The following is a 22340-nucleotide window of genomic DNA, read 5'->3' on the forward strand; positions in this document are numbered from 1 at the left end:
ACAATGCAAATGTGATAATTGTTGGGAGGTGAGTATGCCATTCATAAAATATATAACCAAGAATTTCTTGATATCCTATATCCTAAAAACCTGATCCTTGCAGAAGTCTATCCCCTCAGAAGCCCTCACTTTCAGCCTCAAAAATAAGTTTAATCATGCTAAACTTTTTACAAGGGCGTTCTTTCCTGTAACTTCCAAGCTTCAGTGAAAATATATGTTTACAACACAACCATTAATCACAACCGTTTCAAAACTTACACTGAACCACATATTATACATTTTAAACTCTCTTTATCTCTTGAAAGGGAGTCAGAAGCAGAACCAACAGTCCCCATGTAAAGCACACACTAACATTGTCAGTTGTTAGGCTGGAACAAGGCAAAGAATGCACCGCCAGTGTGTGTGTGTTTTTTTTGCCTTGCTTGAGCTTTATCTTTGCTGCCAAAGTATGGCCTTACCACGTATCTCTCACTACTTTCCTACCATTCGTATCTCTATCACAGTACTTGAAGCAACAGGTGAAAAGGTGGAAGCATCGCACTGTTTAGAAATAAATCGAGATTTCCAGTCCCTCTGCCGTTGCCGTCATGTGCTAAACTAATGAAAATTGAAGCAAATGGCTATAGCGAGCAACAGATAAGGTACACATTCAGCTGAAACATTTAACTATTGTGTGAAGATGATGATGATGACAACAATGAGATTGGAATGACGTAAATTCTGTACCATTTCCACTTCCATAAGTTAATTATGTATATGATGTACAGCAGAAGGAGGGATGGGGTAGAATCCAACCTATTGTAACTGAAAACCTTGTTTCATCATGCACTGCAAGAAACTATCAGTATTTTGTGAGGGTTCTCAGGAAAACAAGGATTCATTATCATCAAAAATTGATCAAGTATGAACAAACTAATCGCTGGAAACTGTAAAAACCTCTTCTGAACTATAATGAGAGATAAGACAAATGATCGCTCTGAAACATTCAACTGAGTAATAACCATGAACAGACTGAAATTATATCTGTTACTGTAGCTGAAAAAATGAACACAATAAGGAGTGCACAAAAAATTAGAACATGTCAAGAGAGACAAAAGTATTCAAAAATTACTAAAATTAACAAAACTGAATCAAAATGTAATATAATGTACAGAAGCTTTGTTATGAAATTTTGAAGTGTACACCTAAACTACATTAATAAAACAACTGAAACACTATTGTCACAGAAGCTGAATATTCCACATGATAGTTTGGTGTGTGGGAAGTAACAGTACAACGCAAGACCAAAGTAATATTACTGTACCATTGAAAACCCATACATATCATTCAGTTGTAATCTTCAAGGTTCATCATAAAGTAAATGACTTATAGAGCATATTCAAATATTTTAATGTTTTACACACACACACATGAAATTATTTTCCTTTTTTTAAATTTCAAATGAATGGCCCATGTACCTGTGTCTGAAATGACTGCTTTTGTCCCTATTAATAATCTTTAGTATCGCATAGGCAAAATTATGCTGTATAATAGAAGGTAAGTTAAACAGAATGATGATCCTATTGGTTGTAATTAGACACATTTTAACAGCAACTGCACTTTTACAATATGCAACAAAATTTATGCAAAAATCCTTTTTAGTTTTTCAACAAAAAATACTGCAAAGTCTTGCCTGTATTGCACGTCCACTGGCTGATATGAATGCTTCAACAGTGAGAGTATAATCTCCACCAGCAAATTTCTCCTTTTGTGTTTTTCTGCCTTTAATAACCGGGATTGCTAAAAGATCCGTGTAGATATTGGCATATAAATCTGCAACAAATTTAAATGTTTCCGATCACTAAAAATGTCAAAATTCAATCTGGAGAAATTACAAGACTATAAATTCAGGTCATATAATTTAGTATCACTTGTAAAATTCCCTTTTAAGAAATAGATATAGTGTCAGGAATGCACTGAAGGAAGGAATTTAACAATGTTTGTAAGTAAGTGATCCCTCTCAATTCACTGCTGCTGGACTCACCCTTGAAATATAATGGCGAGCCAGGCCATCACATCAAGTATTCACCTAATACGACATTGGATTATGGTGAAGGATGTGTACCATATGAAATGTGTCCATATGAAATATGTGGAGCAACTGCCGAACACTCAGAATTATAAGAGGAAAATGTTCTGCAAAAACTAAATAAATTTTTGAAATCAAAGCCACAGTCCACAAAACCAAGTTAAGACATTACTTTGTCAAATGGCAAATTGAAAATGTGCTGCAAATCTATGTGCTCTGAATTTATACCTTCAATAAGCAAAGAACAAGTGAAATTTACAAACTTTAAGAGCCCAGGAGGTAAGGAGGGATACATTCGACGTGTCGTAACTTTGCATCAGTTCGTGAGGAATGAACAAATAGCTGATATGGTACTGTACTGCCTGCAAAAGTTTGATTGCATGCCTCGGTTCAGCACACAATTTGAACTTGCCACCAAGATTCAAAATTTCTCTCTCTCTTGGATTGGTGAAAGTTGTTAGAAAGCCCATACAATTGTTGCAAGAGTTTTCCTTGTTTTCTGAATTCAACATCCAACTTTGATGATCATTCCGATTTAAAGTAATCTTGGCACACAAGGAATGATTATACCCCTCATGCAGGGGAGCCTCCGCTAAGTTGGGGGAAACAGAAGAGCAATACAGATAGATGAAAACATGAATTGACTCTGATCAGTATCTTGATAGTTTATCAGAATGACCACTGACATTCTTTTCATCAAAATTTACACTACATTGAAGAATGAAAAAATTCATGATGGAAATGACCAAATATTATGGCAAGCTTTCGTCAACACTATGCTTTCTCCCAGGGGCAGCATAAGCATAGACTATTTGTGGTGTTTGGAAGGTAACAGAGGGGGCAGAAACTTTGAGTTGAGACCTTACCCAGATAGCTCAGTTGGTAAGAGCAGAGGTCACGACAGGCGAGGGCTTGGATTAAGCCCCAGTCTGACCTACAATATCAATTTGTCAAGAAGATTCTTGCTGTCTTTTTCACAGTAATGTTGTGGTAGGTTTGCTCAAATAATGCAGCAAGGGGGTTAAAGAGAAACTTTCTAAAGTCACGCTTAAGAAACCATTCAATGTTTTTTTAAAGAATGGTTTAGAAGGACAGTGGAGAGTGAATCGTGGAAGCCCTTGCTTTATGTGATTTAGGGAACCACAGAAAACCTAAGTTTAGATGGCCAGATTTTCTGCCCTCCCAATTGTGATTCTAACAGTGCTATCACAATATTCAGTATAATTCATCAACACAGCCTTGCACAATATATCAAAAGTAATATAAAACAACCTTTACTGATGCTTTACAAACTTTTAAAACGAGTCAATAAGCTTCGCACAACTTTCAATATTATAGCAGAGTTTTCAATGTGCAATAGAGGATTAGAGTTACCTAACATTGTCTTCACTTCCTCTCTAGCTTCCTCAAATGTGGCAAATGCTGTGTGCCCTTCCTGCCACAGAAATTCTCTGGTACGAAGGAAAGGCTGTGGATGCTTGAATTCCCATCTCTGTTGGTTAAAAATACCAGAATAAATACCAGAGAAATGATATAAACAAACATTGACACCACAGTGAAAGCATCTAAGAAGTGGATACATTATTAAACAAACTTATTGCCTGGAATTCTTCAATCAAAAATGCAAAACATTGAAAAACAGAAAAATAATCACGTAACCTGTTGTTAGCTGGTAAAATTTTGTAGATAAGTCGCAACAACGGTGAGATGAAATGAAAAGGTATGAGTGTGGAACTGTGGGGGGATGGAAGAAGAAATGGTTGGAGAGGGATATAGAAAGAGGGAGGGGGAAGGGGAGGGAGGAGAGGAGAGGAAGAAGAGTGAGGGGAAGAGGCGAGGGAGAAGGGAGAGGCAAGGGAGAAGGGAGAGGGGGAGGGATAAGGGAGAGGGGGAGGGATAAGGGAGAGGGGGAGGGATAAGGGAGAGGGGGAGGGATAAGGGAGAGGGGGAGGGATAAGGGAGAGGGGGAGGGATAAGGGAGAGGGGGAGGGATAAGGGAGAGGGGGAGGGATAAGGGAGAGGGGGAGGGATAAGGGAGAGGGGGAGGGATAAGGGAGAGGGGGAGGGATAAGGGAGAGGGGGAGGGATAAGGGAGAGGGGGAGGGATAAGGGAGAGGGGTAGGGATAAGGGAGAGGGGTAGGGATAAGGGAGAGGGGTAGGGATAAGGGAGAGGGGGAGGGATAAGGGAGAGGGGGAGGGATAAGGGAGAGGGGGAGGGATAAGGGAGAGGGAGGGAGAGAGGGGGGAGGGGAGGGGGTGGGGGAGTGGGGAGGGGGAGGGAGAGAGAGAGGGGGGAGGGAGAGGGGGGAGGGGGAGGGAGAGAGGGGGAGGGAGGGGGGAGGGGGATGGGAAAGCGGGGAGGGAGAGAGAGCAAGAAGGGGAAGAGCATTTGCCTGCTCTCAATCCAGATAGGCAGATTATATTGCATTCCCAGTGTTCAGATCTGTCAAATAACAAATCTTGCAATAGGCGAACATCCATTTTCTGCAGTGTTATTTCTTTCTGCACTGTGTAACATTGTTGGCAATATCCTGTTATGATTGGCATTAATCCTTTACGTTCAAAACATGATCTAATTATACTGCAAAACTCTCCATGTTACGTCAATATAATTGTAACACCATTCTCGTGCTGTCACACCGCCCCTCTCCAGTGCCTTCCAGTGTGAAAATGTCGCGAAAAGCCCTATCGTGAAACTGAAGGAAGTTTAATAAGTCACTGTAACATGCTTATTCATGATTACTGAGGCACAAGGAATCACGTTATAACTTGCAAACATAAATTTGTAGCTTTTTCGGCATGTCGCGAAAAGCCCTATCGTGAAACTGAAGGAAGTTTAATAAGTCACTGTAACATGCTTATTCATGATTACTGAGGCACAAGGAATCACGTTATAACTTGCAAACATAAATTTGTAGCTTTTTCGGCTTATAGACAATGTTGAACAAAACGTTGCACCTGCTTTTACATCAATATCGAATCAACAAGTAATACACATTAATGCACAGTACTGAAAGACATCTGCAGCATGGAGAACTGTAAGAAGCCACAACTGCAACCAAGGCTAAACTGGTAATACACCCCTAACCTAAGATCGTATCTAGAGGCCACACATCTGCAGTAAATGTTTCATCAACAAGCCTCATGTGAGTGTGATTGTATTGCAAACATGCCATCCAGCTACGAGGTTCATTCAAATGAAACCTCTTCAATGTGTTTATCTTTGACTTACACGTAAGGTGGCACCATGTAACTGTGAGTATGGTGGTGCCATCTGACGCACGCACATTGTTTGATGTTTCATAGCGCCTGTGTGGTTTCATGCCGAAGAGAAGGCGATTACACAGGTTATCGTCCACTACCGAACACGCAGGTGAGTAAGCAGGAACAACAAGGAGTGATTCAATTTTTGGAAGTGGAGGCAGTTGGAGGATGTGAAAAGTATCGACAGATGAAGGCTGTGTATGGCGAGTACAGTCCGAGTCATTCAAGTGTTGTGGAATGGTGCAAATGATTCCTGGAGGGGTACAAGTCACAGGAAGACGATGCTCATCTTTGACAGGCTCATTGTGTCACCACATCGGAAATGGTTGTGGAAGTGACTGCTTTAGTCTTGGACAGCTGCAGAATCACCGTGGACAAGATCCATCGGTTATTGGGTATTAGCATGGACACTGTCCACACCATAACGCATCAACACTTGAACTGTCAAAAAATCTGTGTGCAGTGTGTTCCCCACCAACTGACTACCGAACAGCACAATACTTGAATGGCGAAACATGGTATGACTGTTTTGAACTGGAAAGCAAATGTCAGAGCAAGCAGTGGAAACATGCGACTTCACCACCTCCGAAGAAATCAAAGGCTGTGCACACCGGTTATGGCAAGGCCATGATGTCCTCCTTTTTTGACCACATGGACCCACTGCTCGTCAGGTTCCTGGAACAGGGAACCAACATCAATGCCCAGCGTTATCAAGCCACTTCACAGAACCTTAGACAAGCAATCAAGTCGAAACGCCGAAGCATGCTGTACAATGGCATTATCCTCATGCATGATAATGCCCGCCCAGACGCATGGCCAATGCGGTGAAGACGACATTGCAGCAGTTTCGGTGGGAAATGCTCGAACATCCACCACACGATCCCGAATTTCACTGTGGGACTTTCATGTGTTTGTACCTCTAAAACAAACTATTCGCAGACATCAATTCGAAAACAAACTATTCGCAGACATCAATTCGCAATGGACAATGAAGTGTGTGACTGAGTATAGGCCTGGATCCAACAGCAGCCTACTAGCTTCTTCGAGGATGGAATCGACTGGCTAAAGTCGCAATGGGATAAATGTGCCAACAGTTTTGGCAACTATTTTTGAGTATGTGTACTGCGTATAACGATATTTTTGAGTTACCGTTACTTTACACTAGCGACTGGGTTTCATTAGAATGCACATTATATACAGGGTGGAGAAATCCTGAATAGCTGATACATACAGGAAGCAAAATGACTAATGTTGTATATGTTGACAATGCACCATTTTTAAACTATGGAAACCTGGGGCCATGTGCTCCGATTGGCTGTGGGATTGCCCTGTTGCTGTTTGACGGTTGATGCGCAGCACTATGGCTGTAGGTTCACATATACAAATGTCCCTCGCCCCATCACTGCCCCAATGTGATATGCACACATCTAACAGGTCTTGATGTTTGCCTTCATGTCAGGGGCATTCAGATGTAAGCTTTGCTTCGGAGTACATACACGTCAACTGCAATTTAGTCATACAGTAAGCATGGTGGCACAGTATTCGTTTGAAGAACAACACAATACGGTTTTTGTTTATGGACTAGCCATCCGTAATGCGCATGAAGCTCGATGATTCTATGAGGAATGGTACCCAGCTAGACGCCACCCACACCCGTAAACGTTTACAGCAACTCTATGGAGACTTGGCGAAACAGGCTCGTTAGCAGGATATCATGGTGATAATGGAAGACCTCAAACACAACGGGATGCTGCATTTGAAGATACTGATCTCGAGCACTTTGAGGGAGCACTCATTGGTTAGTCTGGGAGGTTTTGAGGGATGATGGCCAGCATCCATATAGTTTCCACCTTGACCAAGACCTAAATCCTGAGGTGGATTATGAACACAGGCTACGGTTTCACTGGTGGTTTCTGCGATGTGTAGCACGAGACCCCAACTTTCCCGCCATTGTGTTGTTTACCGACAGTGCACCTTCCATCAGAATGGTCTTAACACTCGAAATGTTCATTACTGGACAAGGGGAGATCCTCACGCCACGTACGTCCACGGATACCAGGAACGATTTTTGCTCAACATTTGGGCAGGCATTGTGGGTGACCACCTGACTGCGCCACTCCGTCTACTTCCTCAACTTACCATGCCAAATTACCTTCACTTTTTGCAAGAAACTCTACCTGGCCTGCTGGAAGATGTTCCCCTGGACATAACAGCTACACATGTGGTTGCAGCATGATGGGGCGCCTGCACATAACAGTTGAATCCCTTTCCTGTGGGGATTTTTCAAGGTTCTAGTTCACCCATCTGGATGCGAAACACATAGAAACAAAGAGGAATTACTGGATCGTATTCAACATGCCGCCAATCACATCACAGCAATGCCAGGAATCTTTGAAAGAGATTGGAAAAACACCATTCGATGTTAACAAGCTTGTGTCGTGCCAGAGGGACGCCATTTTGAGGACCTGCTTTACGTAAACAATGTCCTAGCTAAAAAAAGGCCCTTTTCAGGGCCGACAAAATTCGTAGAAGACTTTCTGTACACAAACTAACAGCTGTTGACAGGTTTGTTCCCAGTACGTCTTATCATGAAACTACAATGGATGTGTCGGGACCCCGGCGGATTCGCCCCCAGAGTGGAAGGCTAGCGCGCTACCACCAAGCATGCGGGCTCCCATGGATACACTGCGATCTATGGCAGGCAAAGCATTCGCAGTCATACATTGTCCAGAGCATCCAGCAACAGGGCAATCCTGCGGCCAACTGGAGCATGTGGCACCAAGTTTCTGCAGTTTAAAAATTGTGCGTTGTCGGCCTACACAACATTAGTAATTTTGGTTCCTACTGGCATCAGCTATCAAGGGTTAAAATTTTGTGACACAATTTTTCTCCCCCCTGTGTACTGTAGTAAACAGAGTGGATCTTGAGACTGTCAGCAGGCACATGCCAACAGACATAAGGCTCTGCTGCGTATGCTGGTGGCCTCAAGGCAACAAAACTATTTAAATATTGTAGGCTGGAACTTCACTGCATGATGCTGATACTGGATCCGATCCCTTCACTAAAAACGTAGGTCGCCAGTCTTCCAATCTCTTCTTAGTTCCTAGCACAAATGACAAGATATAATTTTCTAAAGCTACCGCAGTTTCACAAGCAATGTCATGTTGATAAATGCTGCATGAATGTCACTGTGATGTATGTGGTGCTCAATTCATATCACTTACAGACTTGGTAAATATATGCACATAAATCATCAACAAAGTGTGCCCCTCCGCCTTTCTCTGCCTACATAAAACTTTTTATACCAATAAAATCTGTGAAAAAACATTCTAAATCTGTAAGTGAATATTTTTCTGGCAGAATGAACCTACTTTCTGGAAACTTTCATCAAACCATACCACATGCCACCTTGCTGATCCTGCACCGGTGCGACACACAGGCACAAGAAGAATAAGTAGAATAAAATTTCTCTCTAGTAAGCTTTACCCATTTAACTTTGCATTGTATTAAATTATCGCAAAACACAGACTGCTTACTTTAATAATACAAATGCCTGACATGTCAGGCAGTTTTCGACAGGCAAGGAAGGGGAGGGGGGCCGAACACTTATTTCCAAACTTACCACAACATTGTTCCACTGATTTAGTTTCAGAGGTAGGTCCCTGTAAGATTGTATCCATTTGGCGTAAGAGGGATACATCACAGTTTCACTCGTCGGCCGTACTGCAATAGGCTCTGCCAAGTCAGTATCACCTGACTTAGTAATCCATGCAACCTAATAAAATATATAGTCTTTTTAAATATTTGAAAGCATTTTACATTTAGAAGCCCGTAAGGCCTCGAGTCAAATATTTATGTAAAAGAAAATTTTTAAGTGAAATGGCAAGTAAGTGTGTGTGTGTGTGTGTGTGTGTGTGTGTGTCCGTCCTATGAATTTTAAACAACCGTACAAACTTATTGTCAACACACATCTGGATCTAGCCTGTAATATTCTAGGCACGTCTTAGTGAGGACTGTCACACCCATAATATTACTGGTCAGACAATCCTCACTAAAATGTTACGATCAAAACATTACGGACATGGCATTCTTTCCATCAATGAAGCTAACATAATATTACATGCATGGACACAAAGTCTTAAGTTCACTGGAGTGCTACGTTTATAATGACAAAACACTGTCAATAATGTCAGCTTATTTGAGAGATTAGCACAGGTTATTAGTATAATGATTTAGTTTGCACAGTCTGAATAAGTTAAATAATCTAGAGCATACATATTTATTACAACTGGTTTTAGCCATCAGACAACTATTTTAAAAATTAATAATCTTGCAGGCACATACTATTCTGATGCTGCAGGAGTGTAATTCACAAAGCAAATGAAATTGGCTCACCTCAGGAGAGAAATCTGCTATATGAGACTTCTCTTTCTCTAAGGCACTACGTGAAACAAACAGTGGGAAATAACAATTCTGAACACCAAGTTTCTTAATCTCACAGTCAAAGTAATCTTTTATTCTTTCCCAAACAGCAAAAGACCATGGACGTAGAACATAACATCCACTGACATCATAGTATTCAATTAGTTCTCCTTTGGTTATAACCTGGAAGACAAGCATACTTGTTACAATTTAATAATTAACTATGTATTCAAACGTATAAAAAGCCAACATGAAAATTGAAATAAACAAACGGCAATGCCTTTACACACACACACACACACACACACACACACACACACACACACACCACTGTATTTGTGGGCAGAATAGAGGTATCAGTGAATAATAACACTCAACATTCATAAATAACTATGGTGGCTTTGAAGCGTTAAAACAACTTCTTCTTTCATTATTTGGCAGGGAAAAGAAAAAAAATAAAAAAAAAAATAAAAATAAAAAAAATAAAAAAAATAAAAGAAATAAAAAAATTTAAGAATCCACATCAACGGAAAATTACAGTATAACATTTGTGTTCAAAATACGGTTAGTAAAGATGGAGCACTTGCTTTAATCAAAGACTGTAAACTGGCTGTGGCATTCTCCGAACAACTGTTTTGGCATTCATTTACCACTGATTACAAAAATCATTGGAAAACTAAATTCAGATGGGTGGTTGGGGATTTAACTCCAGTCTTCAAGAATGTAAGCCAGAACATACATCAAAAGATAAATGATAAATACAGGCCAGTAAGCTCTACAACTTACATACTTAATACCATTATTAAGAATTATGTGCTTTCTCAGGTTTTATCGGCACGATTGATTAATGGTGGATTTTTGGATGTATGGACAGGCTGATTCAATTTATGTACAATATTCTGAAGATTAATCCAGTCAACTTTTCCAGGAATAGAGGTATTAGTTTGTTGTTATGCATACTCAATCCCTGGACTCCAACCAGACTGTGAAGTGTTGTTGATGTCTCACTACTATTTACAATTCGAGCTCAACTCACTATGCCCGAAACACCTTTCATGTTGACATCTTGTTAGGAAGATAGTGTACCTGAAGTTAATCTTTCTTCTGGTGTAAGTCGTCCACCTTGTTTACATTGTAGAATAGCTCCTCCCTGTAGAGTGATGTGATCTTTCAGGCTTCCTTGGCATAATTACACATCACCAACAATACTTAACAGTGTGTTTGGATTCCAGGCAGAAAGTACACATATACAACAGAGTACGAACATCTGAAGAACATAATTTGCTCAGTTGTCAAAATATGGCGCATAAAATGGAATTAAGAACTCAACTGTAGACCTGAAAGCACACAACAATGAAAATTTTTGTTTCCAAAAACTATAAAAAGTACAAAGCAATATTAAAAATTTGGCAATAGCAACCACCCAGTACCTTCCTTTGCATGGTAAACGGGCCTCTTAAACGTGTGGTACAGAATTCCCATAAAGAGTCTCGTCAACTGCCCTCTCACTAAATGATTGACTGTATATCAATGCTGAAAACATCATAATGGTTTTGTTGAAAATATAGGGGCCACTGAACATTCTTCTGTACAAGCTTTGGATGCTGCACTTAATAGAAAATCAAATAATGATACTGATTACCTTGTATCATAAAGGCAGACAATGGTTTCCAACTGCACTCTGTCCTGGTGACTACATCTCTAAACTCACCCATGACTTTGCAAGTCCACTTCCAAACACATCTCTACGACCACTATGGAACGATCCAATCTTAATGATACCACCACAGAATCTTTAAACAACATTTATTTCTTCCACACTTTCTTGCACATCAAACTCTCTTTTTAGTATCTAACTGACTACCACAATCCACCATCCCCACCACCTTACTACTGTTTCATGTGACATTTTCATCTAAATATCTTATGTTGTCCTTTGTCTCAACTGACTTATCACTTACATATAGGGTGATCCAGGAGGAATGTTACATAATTTGTGAGGTGATTCTACATGTGAAAAGAAACCAAAAAAGGCCTAGGAACTTCTGTCTGATTTTTGATCATTACAGAACTGGAGTGGGTTGAAGTCTACACAAATCCTTGAATGATTATGAAGACATGTGTGAATGTTACTTACCATCCACCTTAATGCACTTGTCAACGCATTGAAAGGTGTTTTGTGTTGCACATTGATAATCATCTTAGCAGTCTTGGTGATGCAAGTGATAAGTATCCAGATCTGTAGCATAAGCAACCCCCCGTTAACCAGTCCCATAAACAAAAGTCTAATGGGGTTAAGTAGGGTGATATGACAGGCCAGTTAATGGTCTACCATGGCCGATTCACCATTGAGGAAATGTGTTATTTAAATACTGAAATACTTGCCTGGTACAGTGAATTGGTGACCCATCATGTTGCAGGTACATTTGCCATCATTGCTCTAATGTTACATCTTCCAAAAGTGCAGGTAGGTCTTCTATCAAGAAATGTGTGTATGCTGCGGCTGTCATGTGATCTAGCAGGAATACAAGCCCGATCCCCACGTCATCAATTGTACCACACCAGACGTTCACTGAGAACCTAACTTAGAATCTTATTTCCCTAGTGTCATGTTGGTTCTCAATCGTCCATAAGAGAATTGTGGATGTTCATGATACCATTGCATATAAATGTAGCCTTACCTGTAAATAAAGTGTGTTGAACGAAACTGTGTACAGTCAACCATTCACAAAATTGTTGTCTGCTTACTGAGTCACCTGGATTCAGACGTTACATGGGGTACAAGCCCTCAGAATGTGCCACTAATTGATGGTGGGGACTGTTGTACCATTGCAAAAATGTCTTCCCTTCCCGCAACTGTTTGGGTGGCCTCACATTCTGATGTTACATGTACACTGGATAGTGCTCCAGATTCATGTAATGTTTGAAAAACCCTAGCAAATACCCTGGCACAGGGGGTTTGTTGATCAGGGAAATATCTCTCGTATTATCACAGGCATATGGGTACTGTCATTACAGTAAACTTACATACATACATACATACACGTCTGCATGACTGAGCATATGTGGCATGTTGATGTTCACTGACACAATGGACTTCCTCAATTAAACAACACTCAAGCATGACATGCACATGGACACTCAACTGCTCAATGTTCCAACTCATGATTGCACATTGAGTATACTTGCAGCTGTTGCCTCGGTGCAATGTCACAGTGCTGCCATCTGTTGGAGAGCCCACAGACTTCTTGTAGGTATAGTCATCTGTCCCACCACAGCACCCACCCTCTGACCACCACAGCATCTACACAACATTTCGGTAAGTAATAATCACACTTGTCTTCATATTCATTCATAGACGTGTGTAGTCTTCAACATTCTCTATTTCCATAATGATTGAAAATCAGACATGTTTTGATGTTTTTGGTTTATTTTCACATGTAGAAGCACCTCACAAATTATGAAATATTACTTCATTGCTGACATATATGGTGAAACAAACTCAATATAGCTTCAATGGCAGAATCATCCTAAAATTTACCAGAAATTAGTTACTGAAAGCAGATGAAACTTATACGACGATGACAGGACGAGGATTTGTCCCTAGTACTGCTGTAGAGGTATCCGGGGATGGAATCTTGCACATTTACTCTATCATTTTTTACCATCACTTTTCAAATCACAAATACTTTTTCTGACCAATTACATTCCATTTACAACACTCTTTGACATACCTGAACTACTTATGATGAATACATACACATACAACAAGGGATAGCTATTATGTGACATCTCATATGGAATATCTACATTCACTATACAAAATAATGAATGTGAAGTCATTGTACCTACATAGCACATATTAGGTTTTCTTCCTGTTCCATTCACGAATAGAATGTGGGAAGGATACCTGCTTAATGACTCTGTGCAGAATGTCTTTAGTCTGATCTTGTCTTCTTGGCAGTATTGGGTGGCATAGAGAGATGGGAAAATTTGAAGTCTATGTTGGCAACCTTGTAGAAAATAGTAATAGAAATTTAGTTACAGTGGAGCAAGGCAAGGTACACAGTCACCAGACATGAGTTTTACCAACATAGAGACAGATTTATAGCTGCACAAACAATATTTTAGTGTCACTATCAAATCCTGCCTTACAGTGCAGTTCTGTCATTACATCCAATTGCAATATGGATTCTGAGTTTTGAGAGGAATAGTTTAAGTTAAGAAAACTCTTATTTAGGGTTCTATGGTCTATACATAAACCTGAAAACACAAATACCACGTGAACTGCAATCAAGAGTGTCCTCATCTTTTGGTGTGAAAACGCCTTTTCACTACAGCTTCAACACAATTTCATCCATATAAAATTCAAACTGAATCCTAATGACTGTGCTCAAATTTGTGAACAACTGTTGACTACCATAAAGAAGCATACTTCATCATTCAAAGTCTTTGGGAGACTTATGAGCCCATTTTCACTTAAGTAGTTACATGAATAAGCAAAACTTCCACTACTAGACTCAAGGAAACCCAGCTTACTATCACCAGTGTCCCTTACACACTACCAATTTTACTCTATGATGTCCAAGTGCTATCCTGTGGGGTGATGGGTGCTTGCTTTTTTGAGGATGAATACAGCACTGCTGTCATTCTGATGTTTGAAGTTTATGTCACCACGTTAGGGATGTTTCTGGCAACAAAACTACATACATTTCCAAATCTTGTCATTCAGTACACTTGTTTTCAAACATGATGTAGCCATTTTGCTTACTGCCAAACACTTTACAGCAGCAGTGAAATATTTCTTTGCGGATTGCGCAATTTGAAAGAATGTTAGCAACACTTAAGTGTCCTCAGTCTGCAGACCTTTCCAGCTGTTAATTCTTTTCATGGGGTATCTGATGATCTTTGTGCACCAGATTAGAATAAAATCCTAGCTCAACTCAGAACCAGGTTAAAGACTAAATTGTCGACATCTCATTTGACTAATTGTGACACAGTATGTGAAACCAATGACTTATTGAATGTGAGAGGCAAAATGAACAGCAATCGACTGATGTTATTTTTAAAAAGTGACGCCTGCAAAACCCACTCCTGTAACATGTTTCAAACCTCATGTAAAGTTTTGTGACATTTCCACATCACCCTGGACGTCCAATAGTTCCCACTTCAAAGCATCCCCTCAAAGTATGTCTGCTTTGTTGGTCAACACCTGCAACCTATTGTACAGTTAACTTCTCTCCTACGTATATTGAAGACTCTAACCATTTACTAGACCATCTGAAATCTGTGTCCATCCCACTCCCATAACATAGATTGCCTGCCACAGCTAATGCCACCTCCCTACATACCAAGATCCCCCCATGTACCTGGTCTGTCTGTTGCTGAACATTACCTCGACCAGTTCCCACCTGATTCCAAACCTGTCCTTCCTGCTCACCTTAATCAACTTTATACATACCAACAACAACTGTACCTTTGAGATGCAGACATACAAACAGATCAGTGGCATGGCCTTGGGAACAAGGATGACTCCTTCCTATGCAAACCTGTTCATGGGTTGCTTGGAGGGAGCTTTCCTGGGATCCACATGCCTTTAGTCCCTAGTTTGGTTCAGAATCATTGGTGACATCTCTGCCATTAGACTCATGGTGAGGCTGACCTGTTAAAATTCTTGGAATCCCTAAATAAATTCTCCCTATTAAATGTCACATGGTCTTATTCCGAAACCCATGCTACTTTGCTTGATGTTGACTCATCCTCACCGAGCACCAGCTACACACTTCTGTTCGCATTAAATGACAAACAAACAGCAGTACTCACATTTTGACTGTTGCCATCCTTTCCATGTCAAATATTCTCTCCCATACAGCTTGGGCATTCGAGGCAAATGTATTTATTCATGTGCAACTAATTACAGTTATACTCCACCATTCTCACCTCAGCCTTCGCTGGATGTAATTACTCCACCAGCCTAATTCGAAAGCCGATTTCCTGGTCCATCACATCCAATCCTAGCACTGTACTTGTTCTATGTAAACACTGTTTGGCCTTTTACATTGGCATGACTACCACCAAGTTATCAGTGAGGACAATTGGGCATATGCAGAGTGTATACTGACAACACCAAATATCCTGTTGCAAAGCATGCTCTACAATACGACAGTAGTGACCACGGTGCCTCTTTCACCACACATGCCAGCTGGATTCTTCTTCCAGACACCAGTTTCTTAGAACTCTACTCTTCACCCCTTTTTGGTCTTCTATAAATTTTATTTTCTGACCTGCCCATCCCATTTCTGCCACATAGCATTTTACTCTTATTAACTATTGCATGATATTTTGTTAGTAATCTCTGCTTTGTGTATTACTCTATCTTCCATCTTTAAGTTCCCAGGTTATCAGTCCAGTGCAATCCCCAATAATCAGTCTTTGCTTCTCATCCTGTCTGATAAGTCTCCCCTCATCCAGGGGTTCTGGGTGACTTTTCCGTTTTCTTCCCATTTCCTAAACATCACCACTCCTTTTCCTTCTCCCTCAACCCTTCTACAAAAATGAGGAGTTACTGGTTCCAAGAGTCTCCAAGTTTCAATATCTTTGTGTGTGTTTTTTTCTGCCAAGGCTTGGTGAGTAGACTTTTTATCTGTCTAATTACATTTTCCAAAAATCATTTTTTTGTTGATATATTATTTATTTTGATTTTGTTTGGGGTTTATTGATAAGACTCTGAAATGACAGTCACTGAAAGCTTCTTCATGCATTCTCCTCTTGACAGTCAAATGTGTTTGGATTCACCTAGCTCTACCTATAGACCTGTGTGTGTTTCGTACCCACTGCACACTAGTAGCTGTTTCTATCTTTCCAGAACTTAGGAAACTATTTCTCTGAACTTGAGCCACAGTTTCCCTACAAGCTTCTGTTTTGAGTTTCCCTTATGATATGATGCTATTCTCTCTTTATCTACATTGCTGAATATGTAAATCGTTTTCCTGCCTCTGTGCAGCAGTCAGGATGTAAAGTTTCATACTACTTATACTTAGTAATGTGTATATAGTCAGGGAATGTGCCGTCAGGAACTTCCGGGGAATGTAACTACTTGTCTATGAGTAGATGAGTTGAATCCTCTAACCGACCAGATTCTTACCGAGTTCCACACTCTACACTAGTCAATAGTCTACTTTTCAGCTGAGGTCGGGACTACAGTAGGCGGCTCACGAACAGTGCCTCATGGGAATCGCCGACTGAGGTAAGTTCCTCTGTCTTGCACAGCTAGTGTTGGTATTACTCCCTCTCAGGACATGACAGGGGACGCGTAAAGTTTGTTGCCAGATGTGGGGGTGACTAGTTAATTGATCGATAATAGAGGCAATTCAGAGTGGAGGAATAGGTAGAATGGGAGTGCCACTACACTCAATCACGGTATCGATAGGAACGTCACGGTAAAGAACCTAAATTAGTTCCGAGAAAATTTTATGGAGATAGGACCAATTATCCGAATTTATAGACAACTGTGATAATGCCTAAAGTTTTTTAGAATCTAATGCTAGGACAGTATTCTTAAAACTATATCACTGGACAGATAATGGGCTCTGCCTGCAATAAACTCTTAGTAAGAAATCATACAGAAACTTGGTCCAAAATGAGGGCCGTGTTATTAGAGAATTATGAGAATAAATATACTGTCGATTTCTTTGCATGTCATATGTTTAATAGTCAGCAACGACAAGAGGAAAGGATAGTTCAATGGGGTTCTCTCATGGACACAATGCAATTCCATTTCAGGGAGACAGCAAAATGAGTAATGAAGGACGAGGAAATGGTAGGCAGTAATACCTTAATTGGGAAAGGCAGGGCAGACTTTGTTCAAGGATTGTAAGATGACAAGATAAAGGTGGTAATAAGAGCCCAAGGGGAAAAGTTGACTCTAGCGGAAGCCATTTATTTAGTGGCATCAGAAGAATGCGCAATTCTGTCTGACAAGGAGAAGCACCAGGTGGCAGGCATGCCCTGGCTAGAGCGAAAAGTAGCTGCTAAATGTTTCATACATGCTAGGCTGCCAATTAAAGAGATAGATGTAAAAAGAATTCAAGGGAAGTGGGTCGCAATCTCATTATCCTCCGCCAGTATGATATTCACAGTGTAATCGAACGGGGCACTCTGCACTTGCCTCAAGGCAAAGCCTGTGATATGCTTCACGTATCACCGGTTCAGACACTTCGCCCGGGAATACCAGGAGAGCAAGTGGGCAAACATACAGAGAAGGAACGAGTCAGGAAATGCGAAACAGGTGCAATGCAGCAGTCCCATCACACTGCATCAGGGATAGTAAGAAACGGTGACTGCACCGGGAAGAATGATTATGTGCGTTTGCAAAGTAGGGATATGAATGGAACCAAAAGAAAGCTATTAATTGATAGTGGTGCTCATGTGAATCTCATAAAGGTCAGAGTCTTGGAAAAGCACATACAATGGGACACCAGGAAGGCAGTAACTATAAAAAGTACTGTGAAGAAGAAATCTGAACAGTAGGGCAAGTATCCATACGGCTGCAGACCAAGACAGGGGCCAAATGGATCTATCAATTCCAAGTAGTAGATGCTCGGATCGATTAACTGTTTGAAGGACTGTTGGGGCGAGAATTTCTGGTAAAGAACAAGGTCATACTAAATTATGTGGGCTGCGAAAATTTTATACGTGGAGAACGAATTGCATTAAGGGAAGCCAGGGAAAATGTGACTATAGGTCAGAATTACAGATCAAACTAAAAGAAACCGGGGCGCCAAACAACCAAAGTCTTCAGTCATAACGAATACAAGTTGTAATGTAAGTATGGCGGCATCTCGCAAAGGAACGGCGAGTCACAGGAGACACACGGAGCCCAAAGTGATAGCAGCGCAGCTGCCCGCATGTAACGGTGTGCCGCACTCCTGGGTTAATGGCAAGCAAGTGAGTCTTGTAACTGAACAAACACAGGAGTTACTATCGCCCACCATCTTGCGTGAGCTGAGAATAAGCTGCCAACAGGCAACGCGCTCTGGAAGCGACGAGAAAATATCCAAACAGGGGCTGAGAACTAATGGGCCACGGAATGACCAGAATCAACAAGAAATAGTTATCGGGGCACGGGAAGAAAAGATTCTAGAAGTCCAGATGACACGCAGACTAGGCTCAGAGGTAATAATTCCGAGACAAGAAATAAGAACAGGGGTCTATATACTGGAAGCACTAGTAACAGTCTAGTACAGAATGTGTATCACAAGTATAATGAACACTAGAGAACGGGATGTATGGTTTCCCACACCTGAAGTGTTTGCAGAGAAAGTTCCATCTCTGAGATGTTATAAAGTCCGACACACCCCGCCCACGCGGAAAGAGAAAGTAAAATCATGGCAGGGTTTGCTAAAAGAAAGTATGTGCATCGTGCATTTGAATAGCGAAGAACAGGGGGCAATAGAGGAGTTATGTGCCGCTTTTAACGATGTATTCCATTTACCAGGAGATGTGCTAATGCACACCACACTGGTAATCCACAAGATCTCGCTATTCCCAGAAGTGGAAGGAACCATAATAAATCAGAGGCCCTACAGGATACCACAGGCGCAGCAGGGCACCTTGCAAACCGAAATAGAGGGGATGTTAGCCGAGGGCATAATATCGCCCAGCACCAGTGCTTGAAAGTTTCCTCTCATCGTTTTACCAAAAAAACCAGATGCAAGCAGCAAGCAAAAATGGCGGGTAGTCGCAGACTACAGAAAACTAAATGACATATCGATTAATATGGTATATCCATTGCCCAGAATAGATGAGATACTTAACAGGCTAGTAAAGGCGAAGTACTTATCCACGCTCTAGATAGATGAAAAAGACTGCGAGAAGACTGCGTTCAGTACACCAAAGGGCCATTATGAATATAACAAAATAGTGGTGGGCCTGAATACAGCTCCATTTACGTTTCAGCGACTGATGAAACAATGCTGATGGGCGTACAAGGAAACAATGTATGCATATATCTTAATGATATTGTAGTAGAATATAATAGAGGGAAACATTCCACGTGGGGAAAATATATCTAAAAACAAAGATGATGTGACTTACCAAACGAAAGCGCTGGCAGGTCGATAGACACACAAACAAACACAAACACACACACAAAATTCTAGCTTTCGCAGCCAACGGTTGCTTCGTCAGGAAAGAGGGAAGGAGAGGGAAAGACGAAAGGATGTGCGTTTTAAAACCCACATCCTTTCGTCTTTCCCTCTCCTTCCCTCTTTCCTGACGAAGCAACCGTTGGCTGCGAAAGCTAGAATTTTGTGTGTGTGTTTGTGTTTGTTTGTGTGTCTATCGACCTGCCAGCGCTTTCGTTTGGTAAGTCACATCATCTTTGTTTTAGATATATGATATTGTAGTAGTGCGCGCATAGCAAGAAGAGCACAATGCTCGTCTGGAAGAAATGTTCAATCGTTTGTGAATGGGAAACTTAAAGTTACAGGTAGATAAATGTGAGTTCCTCTGCAAGGAAATGACATTCCTAGGAAATGTGCTAACTAAGGAAGGGTTAAAACCTGATTCAACCAAAGACAATGACTTAATTAAAAAGTTTTTTTAGGGATGATCAGATATTACAGGCGTTTTGTGAGCAATTTCAGTAAAATTGCTAAACTTTTGCACGAGCTAATAACGAAAGAGGTTCCCTATGAATGGGGTTCAGTGCAAGAAGAGGCGTTTCATCAGTTGAAGGAGAAAATGCTCAGTTCTCCCATCTTACAATATTTGGATTTCGACAAGAACTTTTTAGTCATGACGGATGCGAGCGGTCACTCTTTGGGCACTTATCTTAGCTAAGGACCGATGGGAAAAGACTTGCCAATCGCATACATATTGAGGACACTAAACAAAGCAGAGAGAAATTACAGTACAGTAGAGCGTGAGTTGTTGGCAATAGCATGAGCTGCCAAATATGTTCGTCCATACTTATTCGGACGAAAATTCAAATAATCACGGACCATACACCATGGGTGTGGTTGAGCAGTATATTTGACCTGTCATCTAGGTTGTTAAAATTCCGCCTAAAGCTAAAGGAGTATGACTACCAGATACTGTACAAAGAAGGTAAACAGAATCGAGTAGTCAATGCACTTTCCCGTATCCACAGCACGTTAGATGGGGATGCACAAAAGAAACAGTGTGCTCAGGAGCCAGCCAGGAACAATGACAAGTGTAAAGACGTTTGTTATAGCCAGAGCCAACTGACTGCTGAGACACTGACATGGTCGTGTGTAAGTTGGTTGAGAAAGTAATTCTGAAGTTTGGGACCCCCTCAGTTTTACTCAGTGACACGGGGAGAAATTAATAAGTGATATTATGAAGCGGGTATGTAAATTATTGAGGATAGACAGATTACTGATGACAGCTTACCATCTACAGACAAATTGTTCACTGCAGTGTACACATCATACACCAACTGAAATGTTATGGCACTACATTAGCTGAGATCAGGGTGATTGGGACCAATGGATTTCTTTCACGACATTTGTGTACAACGTGACTCAGCACCGTACAACTGGGTGCACACATTTTGAATTGCTTTTCGGGAGGAAGTGTAACCTACTTTGGCGGTTACGGAGAAAGCCCACAAACGTAGTTTATAACTACAAGGATTATGTGACTGAGCTCCAACAACGGATGCAACTGCTGCATCGAGATGCCCGTGTGGCGACCCACAAAAGCAAGGAGAGAAATAAGGTTGATTATGAGCGGACGCAAAACCCAAAAGAACTTAGAAGGCATAACCACGTGTTGCTGCATGCAAAGAGGACACAGTAAGACGCTGGACAATTAAATGGCGAGGGCCGCACACTGTAGTGGACATAAAAGGTCCAAATGTAATAATTCGATTAAAAGAAAATAAATGTGTGTCCATGCTAATTGGCTGAAAGAATTTTTCTGAGTAATATGAGATAATTAAGGTAGTGCATACCCGAGTGAATTGATGTCAGGAAAAGAAGTAAGGTGTCGAGGAAATTGAAACGGAAGGCTGAGGAAAGCTGTTTCTGTTACAGTTAAATATGGTGCAGGCACTATGGGTGGCAACCATGATGGGGAGTATGATGCTGACCATCCTCGCGGAATGAGAAGTGCTACCAATGGATATACAAGTGCAGCAGTTTAAGTCAGTGCCAGGGATATATAATGACAACCGTGGTATAGTTGACCTGTACAGCACAACTTGGAGAATTGTGTTATTTACAATTAAAGGAACTACACGAAAAGTTCGAACAGACGCAAGCATTGGTCGATAGAGCAGTAGCACATTGTCTCCACAGGTTGCACCAGGTAAAGATGAACATTGAGGAATGTGAGAACATTCAAAAGACAGTAGCATGGCATGTGGGAAAAACTGCAGAGTCAAGGGAGTTGATTGAGTAGCTAACCCTGCATGGGACACCAAGACCTAAACGGAGGACATTAAACTTTATTGGGGAGACTAGTAAGATACCATTTGGCATGCTAGACAAAGATGATGCGCCATTTTTCAAGGCAAAAAAAAGATGTATTAGAGGAGCAACAGAGAGAGAGCTGTTGGTA

General features: G+C 41.0%; 1 protein-coding gene across 1 annotated transcript in view; it reads right to left on the reverse strand.

The window, feature by feature from the left end:
- The window catches only part of LOC126193193 (bifunctional glutamate/proline--tRNA ligase), a 248437-nt gene that overhangs the window by 48838 nt on the left and 177259 nt on the right, over window positions 1–22340 (reverse strand). The window contains exons 17-20 of the mRNA XM_049932666.1: window positions 9729–9938; window positions 8956–9108; window positions 3443–3560; window positions 1673–1812 (exon numbers count right to left, since the gene is read on the reverse strand). Coding sequence (XP_049788623.1) covers window positions 1673–1812; window positions 3443–3560; window positions 8956–9108; window positions 9729–9938 — 621 coding nt within the window. The remainder of the gene's footprint in view (window positions 1–1672; window positions 1813–3442; window positions 3561–8955; window positions 9109–9728; window positions 9939–22340) is intronic.

Source organism: Schistocerca nitens, chromosome 1, assembly GCF_023898315.1.
Source record: "Schistocerca nitens isolate TAMUIC-IGC-003100 chromosome 1, iqSchNite1.1, whole genome shotgun sequence".
Taxonomy (NCBI): domain Eukaryota; kingdom Metazoa; phylum Arthropoda; class Insecta; order Orthoptera; family Acrididae; genus Schistocerca; species Schistocerca nitens.